The sequence below is a fragment of the Coffea eugenioides genome, chromosome 11 (genome assembly GCF_003713205.1).
Source record: "Coffea eugenioides isolate CCC68of chromosome 11, Ceug_1.0, whole genome shotgun sequence".
NCBI classification, from domain to species: domain Eukaryota; kingdom Viridiplantae; phylum Streptophyta; class Magnoliopsida; order Gentianales; family Rubiaceae; genus Coffea; species Coffea eugenioides.
The window spans coordinates 41,103,330-41,124,675 of NC_040045.1; the positions used below are offsets into that span (position 1 = coordinate 41,103,330).

At 36.5% G+C, this 21,346-nt stretch overlaps 2 protein-coding genes across 2 annotated transcripts; one reads left to right on the top strand and one right to left on the bottom strand.

The window, feature by feature from the left end:
* Window positions 1-237: 237 nt before the first annotated feature.
* On the bottom strand, window positions 238-2,050 carry LOC113751347 (protein ASPARTIC PROTEASE IN GUARD CELL 1). Its single transcript, XM_027295322.1, has one exon. It carries the CDS (start codon window positions 2,019-2,021, stop codon window positions 567-569), a length of 1,455 nt encoding a protein of 484 aa, XP_027151123.1. The 5' UTR covers window positions 2,022-2,050; the 3' UTR covers window positions 238-566.
* Window positions 2,051-15,466: 13,416 nt separating this feature from the next.
* On the top strand, window positions 15,467-18,878 carry LOC113752600 (probable disease resistance protein At1g58390). Its single transcript, XM_027296703.1, has 5 exons — window positions 15,467-15,710; window positions 15,805-15,914; window positions 16,022-16,593; window positions 16,848-17,127; window positions 18,624-18,878. Exons 1-5 carry the CDS (start codon window positions 15,467-15,469, stop codon window positions 18,876-18,878), a joined length of 1,461 nt encoding a protein of 486 aa, XP_027152504.1.
* Window positions 18,879-21,346: the final 2,468 nt, after the last annotated feature.

The window sequence follows — 21,346 nt, forward strand, 5'->3', positions numbered from 1 at the left end:
TTTATTTTGCTAATTTTAAATCCCATTTTATTTTACTAAATTTAAGTCATGCAAGATTTTTTCCTTCACGAATTCATACTCATCACGTGTCCAATTTCCATTCAAATTGATTAATTTTTCATTTGAGCATAAAATTAGTCAAAAATTAATAGTTCTGATGCTACATGTGTTATATCCGAAGGCTTGAAAAGTGTTATATCCAAAGGTTTGAAAACAAAATGTATCCATAGTCTAAAATTTAGAAATTGAAACTGACATTTTCCCAACCATATTTTGTCATCAAAGAGCAACATGAGTCAGCATGCAACATGTTGAATACTTAGAGTGACTGGCCAGTCGTCATTTAGACCCTCATATATTATAGTTAATATCATTTGATATACACTACCAAAAAAAAAAAAATCAACACTAAATAAAAATAAATTCTAGCACACATGACACCGCCACTGCGTGGACCCAGCCCCATTGTGTTACAATTATTCAGGGTCGGGCCATCTATTAACTTAAATAGGCAGTAAAAAACCCATCTAGAAAAACTGTAAAACAGTAACTTCAGTCTTCATTTTTCAGCATTTGTTGGATGAAAATGCAATGAGAGAATGGGCAATGTCGTAACTGACACGTGTCCCTTGCTGCTGCACATTTCCGATGATGGAAAGCGAAGACGACGTTGGAGCAAATGCAAAGCAAAACGTCCCAGTTGAATCCACCGGGATCAAGTAATTCTTAGCCGGTAAAGACAGGTCCTTCCCGTTGGAAAAATGAAACGACACCGTTGGAACCTCCACGCTCTTCCTCGAACCCAAAGCGAAACACGTGTCAAATAGAGCTACTCCGTTAGTTGACGGCAAGTTTTTCGTGCCCTTAACAAAGGCATCACGCAGAGCATTATAAGCCTCCGTTGGAAGCCTCGTCACCGCCGTTCCGGAATCAATGATGACCCCACCCTCGCCGTTGTCGGCTAACTTAAAATTTGACGGAGGAACCGGAAGTAACTCTCCGGCCACGCTAATCCCCGTCAAGTCCATGTAGTAAAAGGTATCGAGCTTCGGATTTTGCAGTAACGGCGCGGTAACGGCGTCAGCGGGGACTACGGAGTCAAAATCGAGAGTGGAACTGGCGTCAGAATCGCGGTCCACGAGGCAGTACGAAAACGACTTCGCTTTGATTTGGGAAGGAAAAGACAACGGGCCGCCGCCTAAGCCGATTAATCCTGCAGCGCCGACAAATAAGCCTTCGTTATTGTGGCCACAGCCGATGGCTATGTTGTTAACCGCTGCCGAGCCGCCGAAAGTAATAGTCTCCGTTACGAAATCGCCGACGGTGTAGGACCCATCTCCGTAAGACACCTGGTAGAGACACGTGTTATTCCGACATTCGGACACGTCGAGAGATTTGCATTGTTGAGCTTGGCACGTTAGACGAGAGAAAGAAGAGGAGGAAGCCGGCTGGAAAATTGGGTCGGCTTGCTGATAACAGTCGCTGCAAGGGGCACACTGGACCCAGTTGACGTCACTCCCAGAGTCGAGTACCATGTAAACCTGGCTCGGTGGGCGACCGATTCCGACTCGGCTGAAGTACTCCCCGCTTCCCTGACTCGTTCCGGATATTACAGGCCCTTCCATGGCTTCAACGTCCAATTGGGTCTCCACAGGCTTCAGATCCGCCTTGGAAATCCCATGTACAGCCAGATCTAGCCGGGTTTGGAGCGAGTTGACCCGGGCCGAGTCACGCCCGAGTCGAGCTAGTGTCAGTGCCTTGTAGTCGATATCTGCGGCTTTACGAAGTCCCACACGGGAATGCAGCTTCAGACTCAGCAAAGATGATGAGGAAGAAAAGCTAGTTTCTTGATTTTCAAGTGATTTTGTAGCTTGAGAATCTACGGTAAAAACGTCGAGTGTCTTCTGGAGAGACGAAGTGACATCAAGAACATTAGTTGCTGAGCTTGGTGGAAGTGTACGAGAGAAAATTGAAGAAATTATAAGGGAAAATGAGAAGAAGAAAAGAGCCGTTTTAGCCATATTTTCTTTCACCGGAAGGGAAGGGGAGTGACAAATGAGAGTGAGGGACTGCATGCATATATAAAGGGCGGAGAGGAGTGGGGGCGTAGGGGGGGGCAGAGGAACAGTAATCTTTGAATGTGAAGAATTTGATGATGCTTTATTAAGATGTTAAATACTTTGACCGGTACTAGATTATGCTGAGACTCATTTGCTTTGCATGATTTAATTATCTTAATCCATCAAAAAAGATGGTCCCAGGGCATAATTGTTTTCAATATTTTTTATGCTAGATCTCGGTGCAGTACTAGTGCACGAAGTATACAATGCATTACGAATTGCTATTGGCACATTTCATCTCATTTTTTAATTTTTTTAGGCAATATTGAAAGCCTTGGGATTTTTCATTAATTGCACTAGCTAAGATTCAAGAAATAACATACGTTAGTTTTAACTTTTAGTTATGTCAAAATTCACCCCTCTTCCTTGTTTGTGTGTCCGATTCACTTTATTTTAGTACTAGCGGTGCACTTTGATTAGAAGAACCGAAATTCATAAGCTTTGCCGTATCACGTGATCAAGAGATCAAAAGAGGATTAAGAATAAAGTAAATGAGTTGCATGATTCAATGTATTTTTAATGGCTTTTTTAGCTGAAATTATGGGCTCGGTGTCTTAGGAGTTGGGAATGAAGTACCCAGTAAAGCTTTGAGGAAATTAAGGCGGATTGGCAGTGGTGGGTGACTATCTATCTCTGTCTGTGGGGCCTGCGTGTAATTTTACTTTCTAGGCTGCCATAGGGGTCAGGGGTTTGAAACCCTGCCCTGTGGGGCTTGGAGGTCAAAAAGATGGGCTTGGAATGATTTATGATCATCACGGGATGTGGGAGTTGTAGTGAGTGAAGGAATTGAATTTTTGTTGTTGAAGTGAGGTACAAGATTGATTGGCACTCAATAGAGCTTTTGATTGTCAATGATCACCGGTGAATACGACCAACTTAGTCAAAGACTTGACAAACAAAAGCTTCATTAATTTGTTAATATATTGATATGAGAATTTATCAATGTATCCTTTTTCATTTTTCTTTGGGACTTGAGCCCAACAAAACGAATTCCCCTTTTTTGTGTTTAAACGAATTCGCCCTACAAAACGAATTCGCCCTGATCACAATCCGGAGCACGGTGCATTCAACTTGAAAAACAACAAATTATTTTGACAGTGACTAAACTTTTCGAATAATCGAGTTTTGATCATTTAACTATTAATAATATGTTTTTACTTATTAAATTATAAAAAATATAAATTTTGAATTATTTTATTTGATTCTATCGTTAACTCTATCAGATCTAAGGATCCGCACGATTTGCGAGACATATTAGTCATAGTTAGACGATTTGTAAGACATTTGAGCAACATATTTGCAAAGAGACAAACTCTAATCCCTCAATCATGGTTTAAACTAAGTCAACAAATATAAACCATCCAAGAGTTGTATTTACTGTTTCTCCCTAAACAGATAACATGTCAACAATATGATATCATGAAGTCGTGAGATGCTCTGAGCATATAATTAGAGAGTACATAATCACAGAATAGAGGGAAGAAATGGTACCCTGAGCCCTTAGTTGCAATATCATTTAGTTTTTTTAAATAGTTTTGCCTTCCAATTGTCTTGCTCCACTTTCTTATCCTTCTTCTCAGGAGGTGGGAAGGAACTTAACATCTGTTTTAGTAGGGTGGTAACCACAATTATTTCATTTTTTACTTCTTCTTTTATATGAACCTCATCTAGTACAAGATGATGCACCAAATTGAAAGCTACTGTTGTTTTCTCGTGCCACAGAGTTTTGACACTCTCTTAGATGTAAAGCAAGATTCCTCTCATTTTTAATAGGAATTAAGAACATTACCCAATTTCGAGCCATCTCAAACAAGGTGAAAGCACCACAAAAATCTATAAGTCATAAACGTACGCTTGGGGTGAAAGATCACCTTATCCATCCTCTCAAACAAACTACTAAAACATCCATTACCACCACCCCTATTGCCATTACCATTATGCCCGCCACCCTTACCACCATCCCCACCATTATGCCCACCGCATTAGTTCTCGCATTACCACCAATCCTAGCCCCACCAACACCTTCAACACTAGCCTTCACTCCATGGATAGCCTACTATAACTCTCTCCACACCAATAGCCATGCTACTACTACTATTAGAACCCCACCATTCAGACCACCAGCCCTACTACCACCGAAAAACCTTTCATACCACTAGTGCCACCATTGACTCAACTAATTCCAGTTGAATCTCCATTCACAGCCTTGTTACGATAGAGCCTTCCTTTATTGAAAGCTCGAATCACACAAAACATGATAAATATCCAAAAAAAAACATAATTTATTTCTCTAGGGAACAACCATTTTCCTGATGTACAAAACCAGTAGCTAACAATAAGCCCTATCTGCGTACATTTTAAGCTTCAATAAAATGAATTAAATAAAAGTGAGATAAAATAATCCCAAAACTAAATTAATTTTCTATACACTGATAGTGTGTATATTTTCATCATTGGATGCATGACACATAATCCAAATTTGAATTTGAAATTCAAATTTTACATATGTATCATACATCCAACCGTGATAGTGTATACACTGTTAGTGTATATACGATTTATTCAAACTAAAATTCCATACTTTTAAGCAAATTATAAGCACACATTACCCATAATAACCCACTAAGATTACCCACATACACACTAATATAATAATCACACTTTACGCATAATAACCTAATACTAGTCACTAAAATGCAATAGATAACCCAACCCAACCCAACCAAACCATAAAATACGCAGATCTGACAAAGTAATAGATTAAAACTAATTTTATAACCCATGCTATGCACGAAAATAATAAATTTCAAAAATAATTAAAATTTAAAATAAAGATATAATAGTTAATAAGAGAATTCTCTAAAATCCTTACAATGAAATGCAATTCAAACTAAGAGTGCATGAAATTTTTGTACAACTATATAAATATTAATTCTTATCTAAATTTGTAATTAAGTTTAAAGATGTAGGCATATTTTTCTCTAACATTTAATTTTCAACATTGATTTCAACAATTGTAGCTATGACTCTTTTCAGGACCCTTGCATATATACTTAAAAATATGCGTACTTGCTTCATTGCTTCATTCCCATGTTTAAACATAGGGATGCACTTCATTGCATTTCTTGAAATCAAGATAAAAATCAAAATCTATTGTAATTTATTGAAACTTTCTATAGAAACTATTTTATGTAAATTTGTTTAGATAGTTTTTTAATACATTAGAAAATAAGAAGTCAAGAATATTTAAAATATTAAATTAGATAATTTTTTAATTCATTAGAAAATAAAAAGTCAAGAATAACATGAATATTTGAAATATTAAATTAGATTATTTAATTATTCACAATATGAGAATCTACATACTTCAAAATCTGAAGATTTGAACCCAAGAACTCTAAACACTAAAGTATCTACTTTAACCATTAGACCGAGACTTTTCTGTTTTATCTCTCTATTTCTCTCTGTTTTCTTTTTTTTTTTCGTTTTTTAATGTACAAAATGCTTATAATCCACAGCAGTCGAATGAATTGTTCTGTCTATGATCAGATAAATCTCTGCTAATTGTTGTCTCAGGAATTGCTGCTGGCCATTTTGTCTTTCTCTCGTATGTTTCTTCTTCTGGTATTTCTTTCCACCTTTTCCTTGATCTCTTCAACTTCTGCCTTGATGAGTTTAACATTGTGTAGTTGATCGGAAAGGGTCAACATATGATACCACACAGCACCATTCTTGAGTAAAATTGAATCAATCACGTAATCTGCTTGATATGTCACATCTGTGACTTTTGCACAAATATCTTCCAGCTCTGGACGTAGTTTCGCAACAGTCTTGATTCAATATGTAACGGAATCTAGCTCCTTCAGAACTACTTCAATTTGGTGCCTGGCAGAATCCATTGAGTTGGCCTTGCGTTTAAGCAGCTGCCTCAGGTTTTCCAAGAAAAATTCAACAAAGCCCATTCCAGCAATCTGGGGAAAATTATGAGTTGATGAACTTCTGATGTTGAGACAAGTATCTTGAGCCTCCGCTTTGACAAGATTGAACTTTTCTAGCAATTTGGAAAGCACAAGGTTTTTTTCATTGATTGTGCCATTCGTCACCAGGCCAAAACGAAGAGAATAATAGAGAGACGTTGCCTTCTTAGCTAAAGCATCAATCTGGATCTATTTTTCAGCACCATTTGGTTTATGCTGTTGTGGACCTGAGAGGAAGTTTCTAAGGAATTCCAATCCCTCATGAAGGTTTTCAATTTGGTCTCTGGCAAGTTCCATCAAATTGGCATTGCTATTCATAGTGAGCCCCATAAAAAATGCTTCAGCTTTCAAAAGACTGATACAGACGTATCGACAAGCAGTCTTAGTGCATCCTCAACTATATCCTCTTTGATCTTCTCTGTATGAAATGAGATGGCAAGAGTGTCCATCTCCTCTGCGACCGCTTCAATACAAGTCAGGATCCTCGTCACCTTTTCTGTGATCTCAGGTGGATGTTTGAAAAATATTTGTAGGAATCTCACCCCCTTTTGGAGGGAACCAAACGTGTGCTGCTTATTAGCTTCATCAAAACAACCTCCAGCTTGAGAAGCTCAATCTTTTGAAGCAACAGGTAAAGTGGAACATCATTTTCAAATTCTCACCTCCATGCCGTGAGAATTTTAGAGATGCAATCTCCATGATTGCAACTCTAGTCGTTGATGAAATCTGTTCCACATCCTTTGCACGTTCCTCAAATGTACTCAGCACAAATGTTACCAGGAATTTTAAACCGTCGCGGAGGTTGACGTGGGGTTCAACTCGAACCTTTACAGGAAGGTGAAATCGGAGAAATTTTTCGGCAGTAGCACATTCGAAGCAATAAATGGCAGATTTCATGACTTCTAAATATATCTGCACAGCTTCAGTAGTGGTGGGCTTAACCTTCTGCAGCAGATCAGGAGCCCTGATAGTAATTTCCATTGCCCTTTGGTCATCCATTCTATCATCCCAGCATGAATAGGAAAGATTTGCTACATACATAGCCAGAGTTCCAAGATGAACTCAGGGACCTATAAACTACTTACAAGGGTTTGTTTCGTGCACCAAACAAAAAATGACTTTCCAGCAAGAGCAGGTTTGCTGCAAGTGCTTCAAATTGTTTTTCGCTCCACCAGTCATGTACTTTTCATAAACTAGTTCCTCCATGGTATCTATGATAAAATCTACGAACTTTTTCCATGTATCATAATCAGTAACAGGATATCTGTATTCAGATATATACTCTGATAAATCATTATAATCTTTCTTGATTTCTAGCTTAAACCTTTCAATTTTTTCCAGCCAGCTGAAGGGGGCAGCATCCAGAGACTCTTCATCCCCTTGTTCAGCAGCATCATCTAGGCCCTCCAGCTCCACCTCTGGAAATGCATCTTCGATTCTCTTTACAAGATCCCCAAGGCACACCCTCATCGGCGTGACTCCACTTGGGAATGTAGCTCAGAAATGCTCTTTGGAATCTTAGCCCAACAGTGACTGGCAACCAATTTTCCTTGTAGAAAAGGTCACAGTTGTTCAGCACTTCTATGGCGAAATCAGCACAATTGTAGACAGGAGCCATTTTTACTTCTCTCAGTGATTTCAACAGAGGAAGAAACGATAGTTTAGAGTACAGAAGTAGCATCCTGATGAAAATTTCTCTACAGTCAAGAAAAAACAGTTGCCAGTACGACACAGCTCTCTTTTGACTTTATGCTTTTTCTTGGAATTCTCCAACAACTGGCATTTGAATAAAGTATCTTCTTCAGTAATAATGAAATTAATTACCTAATGAGAGAATAGAATGGATGGATACTGACATGACAATAAATCCAGATTAAACCAACTGTATCATTCTACTCTGTTAATCTTGATAAAATGCTCATGAATTTTGTTAGCATAAAACGAGTAGCACACATCTTCTACTATCCTACTAGCATAATTTATACTAGTTCATTGACAGTGACAAATGAAAATTTAAGATCACTTAACTGAAAAGAAAATGTTAAATGCAAATTATGCAATTTTAGGATTAGTCAACTTAAAAGAATACCGTAACTTTCACCTGAAATGCTCTAAAAAACAATGCTGTACATCTTTATCTTATACTATAGTTTAAAAAAGAAAAATCATTAGGCATTAACTTTGCATCATACGTGCAAACTAATTTTTTGGTTGTTAAGATTAGTAAACTAGGAACTAGAACCGACGTTCCAATTGCATCTATCGGGCTGCAGACTTGTTATGTCCGAATTATTTGTTCTACGTACTTCAATTACAATTTAATGAGAGGAACAACTGAGAGACTGACCCAAACAAACATAATGAAATGCTATAATAGAAACGCATGTTCTTTATTGCCAGCAGATTCCTGAATTCGTAGTTATTAAATCTTTTTTTCATTGGGTTCTTTATTTTTGTATTCATCTTCATACCTAGCATGCATTTGACTTTGCATAGTCTCGTTGGATTAATCGCCAAAGCAGAATGTTGACTTTGGTAAGAGTAATAATCTATCGCCATAAAATTGGAAAAAAAAAAAAACATTGTTGACTTTGCTACAGCATGTTCCAAACCATGATAGATAAATGATAAGATTGAATACGAGCAACAGCTGATCTCATTATTGAAACTTAAAAGCATATATGATGGTGATTAAAGTTTATACTCTTTCTTTTCTTAGAAAAGCACGAAATAGACACGCAGAGGGGGAAAAGAAAGGATGCAGTAGAATTTGTAGCGAAATGTAAAGTTATTTTGAAGGATAAGAAGCAGAACAAGTGGCTACAGGATTCAATTACCTGATTCTCACCGCGCAAAATTGTTTTCCAACTGGGTTATTATTATCATAATTATTATTTGGAAGATTACATTTTACGTGCTATATTGCAGATTGGCGGGAATCAGGTCCGTGTATCAAAAGCCTGCTGGTAAACTTTTCCAACGATCAATTCAATTTGGGCCTTTTCTGTTTCATCTCTCTCCCCGTGTGTCAAAAGCCTGCTGGTAAACTGCCTCAGGAATTGCTGCTGGCCATTTTGTCCTTCTCCCGTATGTTTCTTCTTCTAGTATTTCTTTCCAGTTGAAATATTCTACTTGCTAGTACTGTCTGAGGATGTTTAGACGTTAGCTGTTTCGCTGTTTTAATTCGTTTTTCAATTCTTTGTTAATTTCAAGAAACTTAGGATAAGTCTATTAGACTTTTTATGAAAACATTTTTAAGGGGTGGCAGTCACTGAATCAACATCATCTCAAGAAAACAATTTTCATGAAGAATGCGATTGCAGTGACGCTTTTTATGGTCTTTTATTCCCTGTACATATGTTTTCTATTGTTGAAATCCTTCTGAATCTAAGATTGCATTTCTCTAGAAGGATTTCCAAAAAAAAAAAGAAGCTTATGATGGTTGCTTGTTTTTGTGTGCTGATGGTTGAATTTCATATGTGACCACCCTTTCTCCTCGCCCTTAGCTCCTTGAGACTTTACCTGTAGCATAGTCTTGAATAGGGCTATAGCTTAATTTGCCTACCAACTAAAAAGAAAAGAGACTTGCTATCCAATCCTTTTCTTTCTTGAGTTCTCACTTATGTGTGGAGAAGTTGGCGCCCCATTTGTTCTATAACCGTGCTACTAATTGATTACTAACAGCAAGATGTGAGCCATGAAGCTACTGGTGTGGTTGGATTCTTTGCTGCGTCTGATTGTTTGCCAGTTTAGTTGTACCATTTCCTAACAATTTCTTTTTTGTGGGTACAGGATCCTTAAGCGCGTATCAGGCCTTCATGAACTGTATGGTCCTTCCTCCTTATCTGCATAATTATGTTTATCATGCTTTTTTCAGTACCAATTAAGCATTTGTTTACCTCGCAGCCTCGCAACAGTTTTTTTTGTTTTTGTTTTTTGCACTAAGTTAGGCGTCCAACATACTAATTGAGCTTTGTTTTTAAAAGAATACCTTTTCAAACAGATGTAAGGTTCCATGCCAATTGTTTAGTTAGCTTAAGTTTGCCTCAGCCCAACCCTAATCGAGCTTAACAATGGATGCCTTTAAATATTTACCTCAATTCTCGCAGCCTGACCTTCTCTTACACGAAGAAAAGGCACCATATCAATGAGAATATTTTTCCTGCTACTACTTTATTAGTGGAACGATGCTAATTAATCAAAGGTTTTGCTTTTGATCCATTTTATTAAATTCCAAGTAATATGTAAATGATAAACTGTTACACTTAAAGATGTCGTTGGTCTGTTGCCACTATATTAAGGTCAGCCCACAGGGAGAATAAGGGTCCTTAGAGATAGTCCTTTCCCAATGCAGTGAACTGGCTGGCTTTGCAAAATTCTGCCATTTGAAGAATAGGGAACAATGCTGTTGTACACGGTGCAATGTGGTTCTGAAGCTTTAAGAGACATTTGCACATTTTTTTTCCTAATATTGATATTTTTTAAGTTTACTTGAGCATTTGAAGAAAAAATGTTACTTTTTATGCTATGCTAGATCTCGGTGCAGGTACTAGTGCATGAAGTATACAATGCATTGAATTGCTATTGGCACATTTCATCTCATTTTTTAATTTTTTGGGGGCAATATTGAAAGCCTTGGGATTTTTCATTAATTGCACTAGCTAAGATTCAAGAAATAACATACGTTAGTTTTAACTTTTAGTTATGTCAAAATTCACCCCTCTTCCTTGTTTGTGTGTCCGGTTCACTTTATTTTAGTACTAGCGGTGCACTTTGATTAGAAGAACCGAAATTCATAAGCTTTGCCGTATCATGTGATCAAGAGATCAATAGAGGATTAAGAATAAAGTAGATGAGTTGCATGATTCAATGTACTTTTAATGGCTTTTTCAGCTGAAATTATGGGCTCGGTGTCTTAGGAGTTGGGAATGAAGTACCCAGTTTAGCTTTGACGAAATGAAGGCGGATTGGTAGCGGTGGGTGACTATCTATCTCTGTCTGTGGGGCCTGCGTGTAATTTTACTTTCTAGGCTGCCATAGGGGTCAGGGGTTTGAAACCCTGCCCTGTGGGGCTTGGAGGTCAAAAAGATGGGCTTGGAATGATTTATGATCATCACGGGCCGTGGGAGTTGCAGTGAGTGAAGGAATTGAATTTTTGTTGTTGAAGTGAGGTACAAGATTGATTAGCACTCAATAGAGCTTTTGATTGTCAATGAGCACCGGTGAATAAAGACTTGACAAAAGCTTCATTAATTTGTTAATACTGATGTGAGAATTTTATCAATGTATTCTTTTTCTTTTTTCTTTGGGCTCAACCCTAATCACAACCTAGAGCATTTTGCATTCAACTTGAGAAAGAACAAATTATCTGGATAGTCATTAAACTTATCGAATAATCGAGTTTTAGTCATTCAACTACTAATAGTATGCTTTTACCCGTTGAACTATCAAAAATATAAATTTTGAACTATTTCGTCTGATTCCACTGTTAATTCTGTCGGCTCTAAGGATCCGTACAATTTGCGAGACATACTATTCATAGTTAGACGATTTATGAGACATACTATCCATAGTTAGATCTAGCAAAGTGTGTAATAAGATGGAATAGCAAATAATTTACACATTTGATAATTCAGTGAATAAAAACATACTATTAATAGTTGAATGGTCAAATTTTAACTATTTAAAAATTTTAGTGGCTACATGGATAATTTGCTCTTTGAGAAATGATGTTAAACAATATATATATATATCGCCCAGTGCATTAAGCAGCCCGGTGCATTAATCGCAAGTATAGTGCTTTCTTTCATCAAAACATTGAGAGAATACAGTAGTACGAAACTCATTTCCAATTCCATACAAACCCGGTTGGACTCTCATTTCCCCTACCTTCCCCACAATAGCATAGGAGTAGAATGGACTGTTACTATTAAACCATTGAAGGGCTGGCTGTTGTGGATCACTTGAATTTTTCCAAAACCACACACTTTAGTTGGCTTTTAGGAAAATCCTAATATAAACTTGTAGAACAAAATAATATACAATCAAATACCCAGAAAAATGTTGTAAATCTTTAAAAGCCCTCAATGCGTCCAACATTTTATGATTCGAGTTTTCCAACTTCCAACCTTGGACTGAAAATGGCAAATTGTATATGGCTGGCATGAATAGATCAGGGGATTTTGCTATTATCGAGTTTTTCAATTGCATGGTACGCTGTAAGCAGTACGTAGCACAATTGATGTAGATATTAACACACCAAAATGAAAAAATGCAACAAATTTTTTTTAGACATATTAAAATTAGTGTCCTATAGTTAATCTCTTCCATTCAATTCTAAAAAACCACATCTTCCACCACCGTCAAGTGCACGCTGCAGTTAATTGCAGAGGGATCTCAATGCGGCATGAGTAGGGTAATTGAAGCTCTTGATCTTGATTGACCTCAAAGAAACTATACTGACTTATCAAATGACAAATGCCCGGAAATGGAATGTTATATTAAAAGATCCATCGTGCACATTTATTCCTCTCATCAAATTGTAATTGAAGTACGTAGAACCAATAATGCGGACTTGTATTAAGAATATGAAGTAGTCGGTGATTAGTTATAAATAGAGAATACACTACGGATTTTTTGTCTCATTTTTTATTATATTACTATATCTTCTTCATAAATATCATATTTTAGTTCTTTTTTATTTTCTTAAGATCCAATAACTATTAATTAAGTAAAAAATAAATAAAATAGCCTTAAAAAAGCAATGTCTAATAGAAATCTAAAAAATTCATTTAAAAAATCTCATTTTTTTATGCTTTTTGATTTTTTGAGTTTGCTAAATTTTGTATATTACTCAGTTAATAGTTATTAGATTTTAAGAAAATAAAAAAGAGATAAAACATGATATTTATGAAAGAAAAATAGGAATATAATAAAAAATGGGACAGAGAGTGACATAGGGAGTGGAAAAGACTATCCGTTCCATTGCATAGAGAATATATAATTAATAAACATCAATCTAATGTATTATTAGTAGTGGTATACATGTTCCGCTATACATGATGCAAAGTTAATGCCTAATGATTTTTTAAAAAAAATTATGGATTAATCTTTTCTACAGTGACAGTGTATATACACTATCAGCGTTGGATGAATGACAATTATGCAAAATTTGAATTTAAAATTTATTTTTTACACACATGTCATGAATCAAATAGTGATAGTGTATACACTGTCAATGTATAGAAGATTTACTCTTAAACTATAGTATAAGATAAAGATCTACAACATTGTTTTTAAGAGCGTTTCAAGTGAAAGTTGCAATATTCTTTAAAGTTGACTAATCCTAAAATTGCATTTAACATGCTTTTTAGTTAAGCAGTCTTAAAATTTCATTTATCACTGTCAACGAACTAGCATGAATTATGCTAGTAGTATGGTAGAAAATATGTTGCTACTTGTTTTATGCGATCAAAATTCATGAGCTTTTATCAAGATTAACAGACTAGGATACAGTTGGATTAATCTAGATTGATTATCATGTCAGTGTCCATCTATTCTATTCTCTCATTAGGTAATTAATTTCATTATTGGTGTGACTTTGCTCATCATTTGCGACTTGAAGAAGATAATTTATTCAAATGCCAGTTGTTGGAGAATTCCAAGAAAATGCATAAAGTCAAAGAGAGCTGTATCGTATTGGCAACTGTTTCTTCTTGATTGTAGAGAAATTTTCATCAGGGTGCTACTTCTGTACTCTATACTGTCGTTTCCTCATCTGTTGAAATCACTGAGAGAAGTAAAAATGGCTCCTGTCTACAATTGTGCTGATTTCGCCATAGAAGTGCTGAACAACTGTGACCTTTTCTACAAGGAAAATTGGTTGCCAGTCACTGTTGGGCTAAGATTCCAAAGAGCATTTCTGAGCTACATTCCCAAGTGGAGTCACGCCGATGAGGGTGTGTCTCTGCGCCTTGGGGATCTTGTAAAGAGAATCGAAGATGCATTTCCAGAGGTGGAGCTGGAGGGCCTAGATGATGCTGCTGAACAAGGAGATGAAGAGTCTCTAGATGCTGCCCGCTCCAGCTGGCTGTAAAAAATTGAAAGGTTTAAGCCAGAAATCAAGAAAGCTTATGACGATTTATCAGAGTATATACCTGAATGCAAATATCCTGTTACTGATTATGATACATGAAAAAAGTTCGTAGATTTCATCATAGATATACCATGAAGGAACTAGTTTATGAAAAGAACGTGACTGGTGGAACGAAGAAAGACATAATTTGAAGCACTTGCAGCAAACCTGCACTTGCTGGAATGTTTCATTTTCTGTTTGGTGCACGAAACAAATCCTTGTAGGCAATTTATAGGTCTCTGGGTTCATCTTGGAACTTTGGCTATGCATGCAGCAAATCTATCATGTTCATGCTGGGATGATAAAATGGATGACCACAGGGCAAAGGAAACTACTCTCAGGGCTTCTGATCTGCTGCAGAAGATTAAGCCCACCACTACTGAAGCTGTGCAGATGTATTTAGAAGTCATGAAATCTATCACTTATTGCTTCGAATATGCTACTACCAAAAAATTTATCCGATTTCTCATTCCTAAAAAGGTTCGAGTCGAACCCCACGTCAACCTCCACGACGGGTTAAAATTCCTGGTAACTTTTGTGCTGAGTACACCTGAGAAACGTGCAAAGGATGTAGAACATATCTCGTCAGCGATTAATCATGGAGATTGCATCTCTCAAATTCTCACGGCGTGAAGGATTTGAAAATGATGTTCCACTTTACCTGTTGCTTCAAAAGATTGAACTTCTCAAGCTGGAGGTTGTTTTGATGAAGCTAATAAGCAGCACCAAAGCCAAAGATCGGGATGGGGATACATTTGGTACCCTCCAAAAGGGGATGAGATTCCTACAAATATTTTTCAAACATCCACCTGGGATCACAGAAAAGGTGACGAGGATCCTGGCTTGTATTGAAACTGTCGCAGAGAAGATAGGAACTCTTACCGTCTCATTTCATACAGAGTAGATCGAAGAGGATACAGTTCAGCATGCAATCAGACTGCTTGTCAATATCAGTCTTTTGAAAGCTGAAACATTTTTTATGGAACTCACTATGAACAGCAATGCCAGTTCGATGAAACTTGCCAGAGACCAAATTGAAAACCTTCATCAAGGTTTGGAATTCCTCAGAAACTTCCTCTCAGTTCCACAACAACAGGAACCTTCATCAAGGCCGTTCGGAAGCAGGCCAAGCAACAAAGTCCAGAGCTGGAAGATATTTGTGTAAACGCCACAGATATCAAGCGGATTACGTGATTGATTCAATTTTATCCAAGAATGGTATTGTGTGATATAATATGTTGTCCCTTTCCGATTTACTACACAATATTAAACTCATCAAGACAGAAGTTGAAGAGATCAATGAAAAAGTGGAAGCAGAAGAGATCAGGGAGAAGAAGGCAGAGGTAGAGGGGATCAAGGACGAGGCAGAGTTAGGAGTGATTGCTACTCCAATGATCGAAGAAGTTCTGCCTGTTCTCAACGATCAAGAAAAAGATGTATTTGATAGACTCAGAAGTGAAGACTACTCTGGCCAGAACAGTCTATAACAATATTAAGAATCAATTTAACGTTAGTGCTCAGTGTTCTGTTTCTAAACTATCTAGGAAAAAGGTGACGCTGCTTACGATTTTAGGTGATACCATCGAGATTATGGACGAAATCCGTAAGAAGGATGATGAAGATTTGGTGCTATCATTGCACCAAAATTTAAGTAGATGCAAGTTCATTATTGTCCTGGATGATGTATGGGACAACCAAAGTGTGGAATGACTTAGAAGGAGCATTTCGAAACCACGGGGAAGGAAATAGAATCTTGCTCACCAGTTGCGACTCTAATGTGGCTTTGGAAGCTAAAGGTGATAGTGTTCCTATTCATCTTCCTCCGCTTTCTTTTGATGAGAGTTGCGCTTTCTTTTGATGAGAGTTGGATGTTTCTGGAGAAGTTATTCACTACAAAATGTTCTGATGAGGAGTTGTTGCAAACTGGTAGGCTAATTGCAGAAAGTTGTAAAGGCCTACCTCTAGCACTTGTTGCAATAGCTAGTCTCCTCAAAAAAATCAAGATGAGAGTAGAGATGCTGATGGAAATTGCAGAAGATTTGAACTCACATGTTCTTGAAGATAAAGAAAGCATGTGCAAATGCATCCTCGAGCGGGTCTACAATCATATACCAGTTGATTTGAAACCATGTTTTCTTTACTTCGAGGCATTTGAACCGAGTAAAGAAGTTCCCGTTCAGAAATTGATTTGGTTGTGGATTGCAGAGGGGTTTATTATAAGAAAAGTTGATAAGAAGAGCTTATTGGAAGACGCTGCTGAGGCTTGTTTGATGGATCTTATCGCTATACGCTTAGCAATGGTTGACAGGAGAGGATCAATGGGAAGAGTCAAAACTTGCAGAGTGCATGATAGTTTCCACAAGTTTTGCCTGTCAAAAATTGAAGAAGCAAACTTTTTGGAGTTCACATTCTGGTATAACAAATAGTTTTCCTCTTCTCATTCTATTTCCTAGGAGCAACATCGACTGAGTATATGTTCTTCAAGAGAGCATTTTGCTAATTTAAAGCCTTATGGTCCACATGCCCGCACTCTATTTTTTTCTGCAACAAGTGACAAAAATCCAAGATATGAATATGATATGACATTTATCTGTTGCAACTTTATAAACTTTTTAGAGTTTGGGATATTGAAAGCATCAATGTGGGCAATTCTTTTCCAAAGGGCAACGAATTTGTGGATCAATTGAGGTATTTAGCAGTATGTGGCTTTATAAATTCTATTCCATCATCAATAGCCAAGCACTGGAGAGTGGCATTGCCAAATGCTATTTGGAGCATGGCAATGTTGCAACACCTTCATGTGAACGATATAGCCATTTTCTGCTTGCCAGAAAAAAGATTTCAAATACTCCCTGGACTTGAGTTGCAGATACGTTTGCTCTCTGTGTCTCTATCTGTCTGTCTATTTGTCTATCTCTCACTCTCTCACTCTCTCTGTCCTTCATTTTTCTTGATCTTTAGGAATTGTTTGACTTGCATTCTAAATTCATGTTTATTCTCATGTTTATTTTGTCTGTTGGTTGCCTTAAGAAATCTTATTTCGGCATGCTGTGTATTTTGACAAATCTTTACTTACTCTCATCTCATGTGTCTCATAACCAAGTCTGTGAAGTGTAAGGAATTAATTTTGAAATTCAATTTTTCCAACGCAAGTGAAATGTGAATTGCTTTCGTCTGTTTTTTTTTTTTTTTGGTTTTGGAAAAACTGTAAGTTGGATTTTGGTAGGGATCTATACTAAAGACCCTTTCTTATTTACTGTGGTTGACATAAGTATCATGAGACAAACGGTACTTTTTTTTTTGTTGAAATTACTGCATTTGCTCCTAATCAGGTTGGGAGCTACTGTTCACTTGCGTTTTATTTTGGACTAAGCACTTTCTGTTAATACTTCCTTTCAAATTCACAAGTCAAATTGTTGTATAATTATGTGATGAATTCACCATACCCTTTCCTTTTTTATTTCTGTCTTTAACCATACAACCCTTGGATTGCTCATTGAAATGTTTGCTGCTTCTCATTTTGTTTCTTCTGCTATTCAAAATTTTACATAATAATTCTGCAGTGGTCCACGGGCAATTTTGGTTGTAAATTTGGCATCAGAAATATTCTGCAGTGTTACATAATAATCCTTTATGTTGTCATTATATGCATATGAAATCTAATTTACTTTAGTCAACCGGTTACTGTGAAGTGGATATATAGGCCATATTCTTCCGCGACAAGAGCACACACACACACACACACACACTCCCTCTCCCTCCCTCATTCCCTCTCAAACAGGATATCAAGCTCTATGAACTTTGTATTGATGAGAAAACTGAAAACCTCACTGCTTGGAGGAGCTATATGGCCACAAGGAAATCCATTATGGCATTAATAGCAATTTAAGCTAATGATTGAAGTTTAAATATGTCGACCAAATGAGCATACCAGGAGTGGAGTGGATTTCTTTGAAGAGCAATTTTTTGGAGATGGCCTGTGGAAATCCTCTCAGGAATAGAGTTTTTTTTTCTAGTTTATGGAAAAGGTTTCATGGGCAATAGAATGTCTATATCTTTTATATTTTGAATAAAGAAGTGCATACACTTATTTGTTATTTAATCAAGCAAAAGATATCTACATGGCTGTTTCATATAACTAAACTCCAGCAAATTTTCCCAGCTCGTATGGAAATAGAGAATTCTTAGACTCAAACTAAGGTACTGCTGATCGACTATGAAGTGAACAGTTGTCTGGAGTGTGATGTTAGTGCACAGTATGTTTCAGTGTAAAAGTCCTCTTTGACTTCTGGGAATGTTGTTTCTACTTTTTGTTCATCTTTGGCTTGTACTTGGAGGATTTTTTTTTTCGAAGATTAACCTAGTTTCATGTCATTCTACAATGTGTTGTAGATCACTAACATGTCCGGTAACCCAAATGCAGTGGCTGAATGCATTGAGGCTTTGTTGCCTGCCCTAAAGTATGCATTGAAGCAGATAAAGGGGGATAAGAGAGAGAAGCATCCTCGCCACGTTCCCCCTGCAGAAGCTGCTCCATCAGATACATGGGAACTAGATATAAGTCAGCTTCAAACAATGTTCAGCATTCTGGTTGTTCTTGTAAAAAAAGCCCTTTGCGCGCCCAACTGGGCAAATGACCAGTTGTAACATTCATGCAGGAAGTCGTAACAAAAAGGGGTAAATGAACATGTTGTTCACTGTCATTCTAATTTACCAAATGGATGAAATACTACCTTTGAAAATTCATCATTCATATATGTTCCACAAGGGGGCGATGATACATATGCCAGCCATAAAGCAAAGTAGAAAGAAAATTGTACCAGTAGTGTTTCACCATACAGAACTTGCTCTAAATTTAAAATGAAAATATGTTCAGCAGTAACTAAGACAGTTAGTTAATCGCGCATACTAGCAAGAAACAATAAAAGATCCTCACTTTTCAGCCTTAATTGCAATGACGATCTCATCCAATTTTTCCACGCATTTCGCATTCCACTTGTCATACTCATCTCTCTTATCTACCTCATCCGGAGACAGGAAGGTATTTAACATCATTCTCAATAGTTTGGTGAGCTCAAGCACTTCTTTTTTGACTTCTTCTCTCAACTCATGAAGCTCAACCACCACGAGATAATGCACCAAATTCAAAGTAGCTTCAAATGTTGTCTTGTCTTTCTTTAGATTTTTTATACTCTCTTGAATCATAACTAAGATGTCTCTGTCACTCTCAAAACCAAGCATGAACTTCACCAAATTGCGAGCCAGGTCAAACAAGGTGAAACCACAACAATAAACTGTTAAACGCATAGCCAGAGTTGAGTGAAAGATCATCCTATCCAACCTCTCAAACCATCCATCAGCCCTACCCCCATTATCACTACCATCACCCCCATTATCACCACCCCTATTATCATTACTACTATGATTACGCCCACCCCCATTAGCTCCCCATTGCTACCGTTCCTCGCCCCACCAACACCAGCATTCACTCTATGGATAGCCCCACTAGAACTCCCCTTCACACCAACAGCCTCGTTACCACCACCATAAGAAGACCCATTCACACCACCATTGACTCTACTAGTTCTAGTTGAACCTCCATTCGCAGCCTTGTTACAGTAGAGCCTTCCTCTGCTGCAAGTTTGAATGACACGAAACATCTCCTGAAAACATATGCACTACTACAAAACAGTAGTTAACAATAAGCTAGCCCCATCCCTTTCAAACTTCTAATAAGATGATAAAACAAGCCCAAATCTAAAACCCCAAACTTTGAACCAAGTTAATAAGCACACATTCCCCACTAAAACTAGTGTGAATACCCTTACTACGCACGGTGCTTATGTTATTGAAATAAATTAAAATATTATATCATTTTAATTTGAAAAAAGTTAAAAAATTATACCAACATAATTAAAATTTAAGATTTGTCTAACAATAGTTCAAAGTATAACAAAATCTTTAGATCATTCAAGAATTGCATTTTTGCGGAAGATGGATCTTAAAACAATAATAATAATTTATATTAGAAAATGAATGATATATGGATAGAAATAAATGTAATTGCATGTTTTATTTGATTTCAAAATGAAATAGCTACAAACATTATGCATTCGATTTGATAATTTTGTACAAAGGTGCGAACATTTTTTACACCAATTAACTTTTAGTATGAAAATTAATATGGGTGATTTAATTAATTCTATTGAATTTTGTAGAGTTCGTACTACAAATAATGTTTAGCGAGACTTGTATTTCTTGGAAGTGAACTTGCTGAACCTATTTAAAATATTTCATTGGAATCACTATGGTGTGAGATTCGTTTTGTGATCAGTTATTTTTTTTTTTTGTAATCTTGCAGGTTTGGAATTAAGACTCCACTGAAATAAACGATGGAACCAATGGGGGCTAATGGAGGCCATAACCCTCCTCCCCAAGTTTTAAAAATTATAATTCATATTATGTAAATATTTGTGTAAAATAAAGTTGCCCCTCCTAATTTTTATAATTTTAGTTTATATTATGACAACATATATATAAGTTTATATGTGTACGTGTGTGAATTAACTATAATTGAATTAATTTTTTTTATTTAAAAAAGTTATTTATTTTTTACATCCCTTTATAATCAAAGTTAATAATTGATATTTTTAGATGTCATATATTTAAATAGATAAAAATTATTTCAAAATGAAATACTTACAAACATTATGCATTCGGTTTGATAATTTTGTACAAAGATACAAACATTTTTTACATCAATCAACTTTTAGTATGAAAATCAATATTGGTGATTTAATTAACTCTGTTGAATTTTGTGGAGTTGATACTATAAAAAAATGTTTAGTGAGACCTCTATTTTTTAGAAGTAAATTTGCTGAACTTTTTTAAAATATTTCAGTAGAATCATCATAGTGTAAAATTCATTTTGTGATCAATTATTTTCTCCTTTGTAATCTTGCAACTTTGGAATTAAGATGCTATTGAAATCAATGATGGAACCAAGGGGGGCTAATGGGGGCCATATCTCCCCCCTCACCCAAGTTTTAAAATTTTTAATTCCTATTGTGAAAATATTTGTGTAAAACAAAGTTAGTTCTCCTAATTTTTTTACA

Excerpts from the sequence above, each read along its gene's own strand:
- LOC113751347 (XM_027295322.1), bottom strand. The coding sequence starts at position 2,021 with ATGGCTAAAACGGCTCTTTTCTTCTTCTCATTTTCCCTTATAATTTCT.
- LOC113752600 (XM_027296703.1), top strand. The coding sequence starts at position 15,467 with ATGTTGTCCCTTTCCGATTTACTACACAATATTAAACTCATCAAGACA. Across the intron at positions 16,594-16,847 it reads GTGCATGATAGTTTCCACAA|AGTTTGGGATATTGAAAGCA; the intron begins GTTTTGCCTGTC and ends TAAACTTTTTAG. Across the intron at positions 17,128-18,623 it reads TGCTCTCTGTGTCTCTATCT|ATCACTAACATGTCCGGTAA; the intron begins GTCTGTCTATTT and ends AATGTGTTGTAG.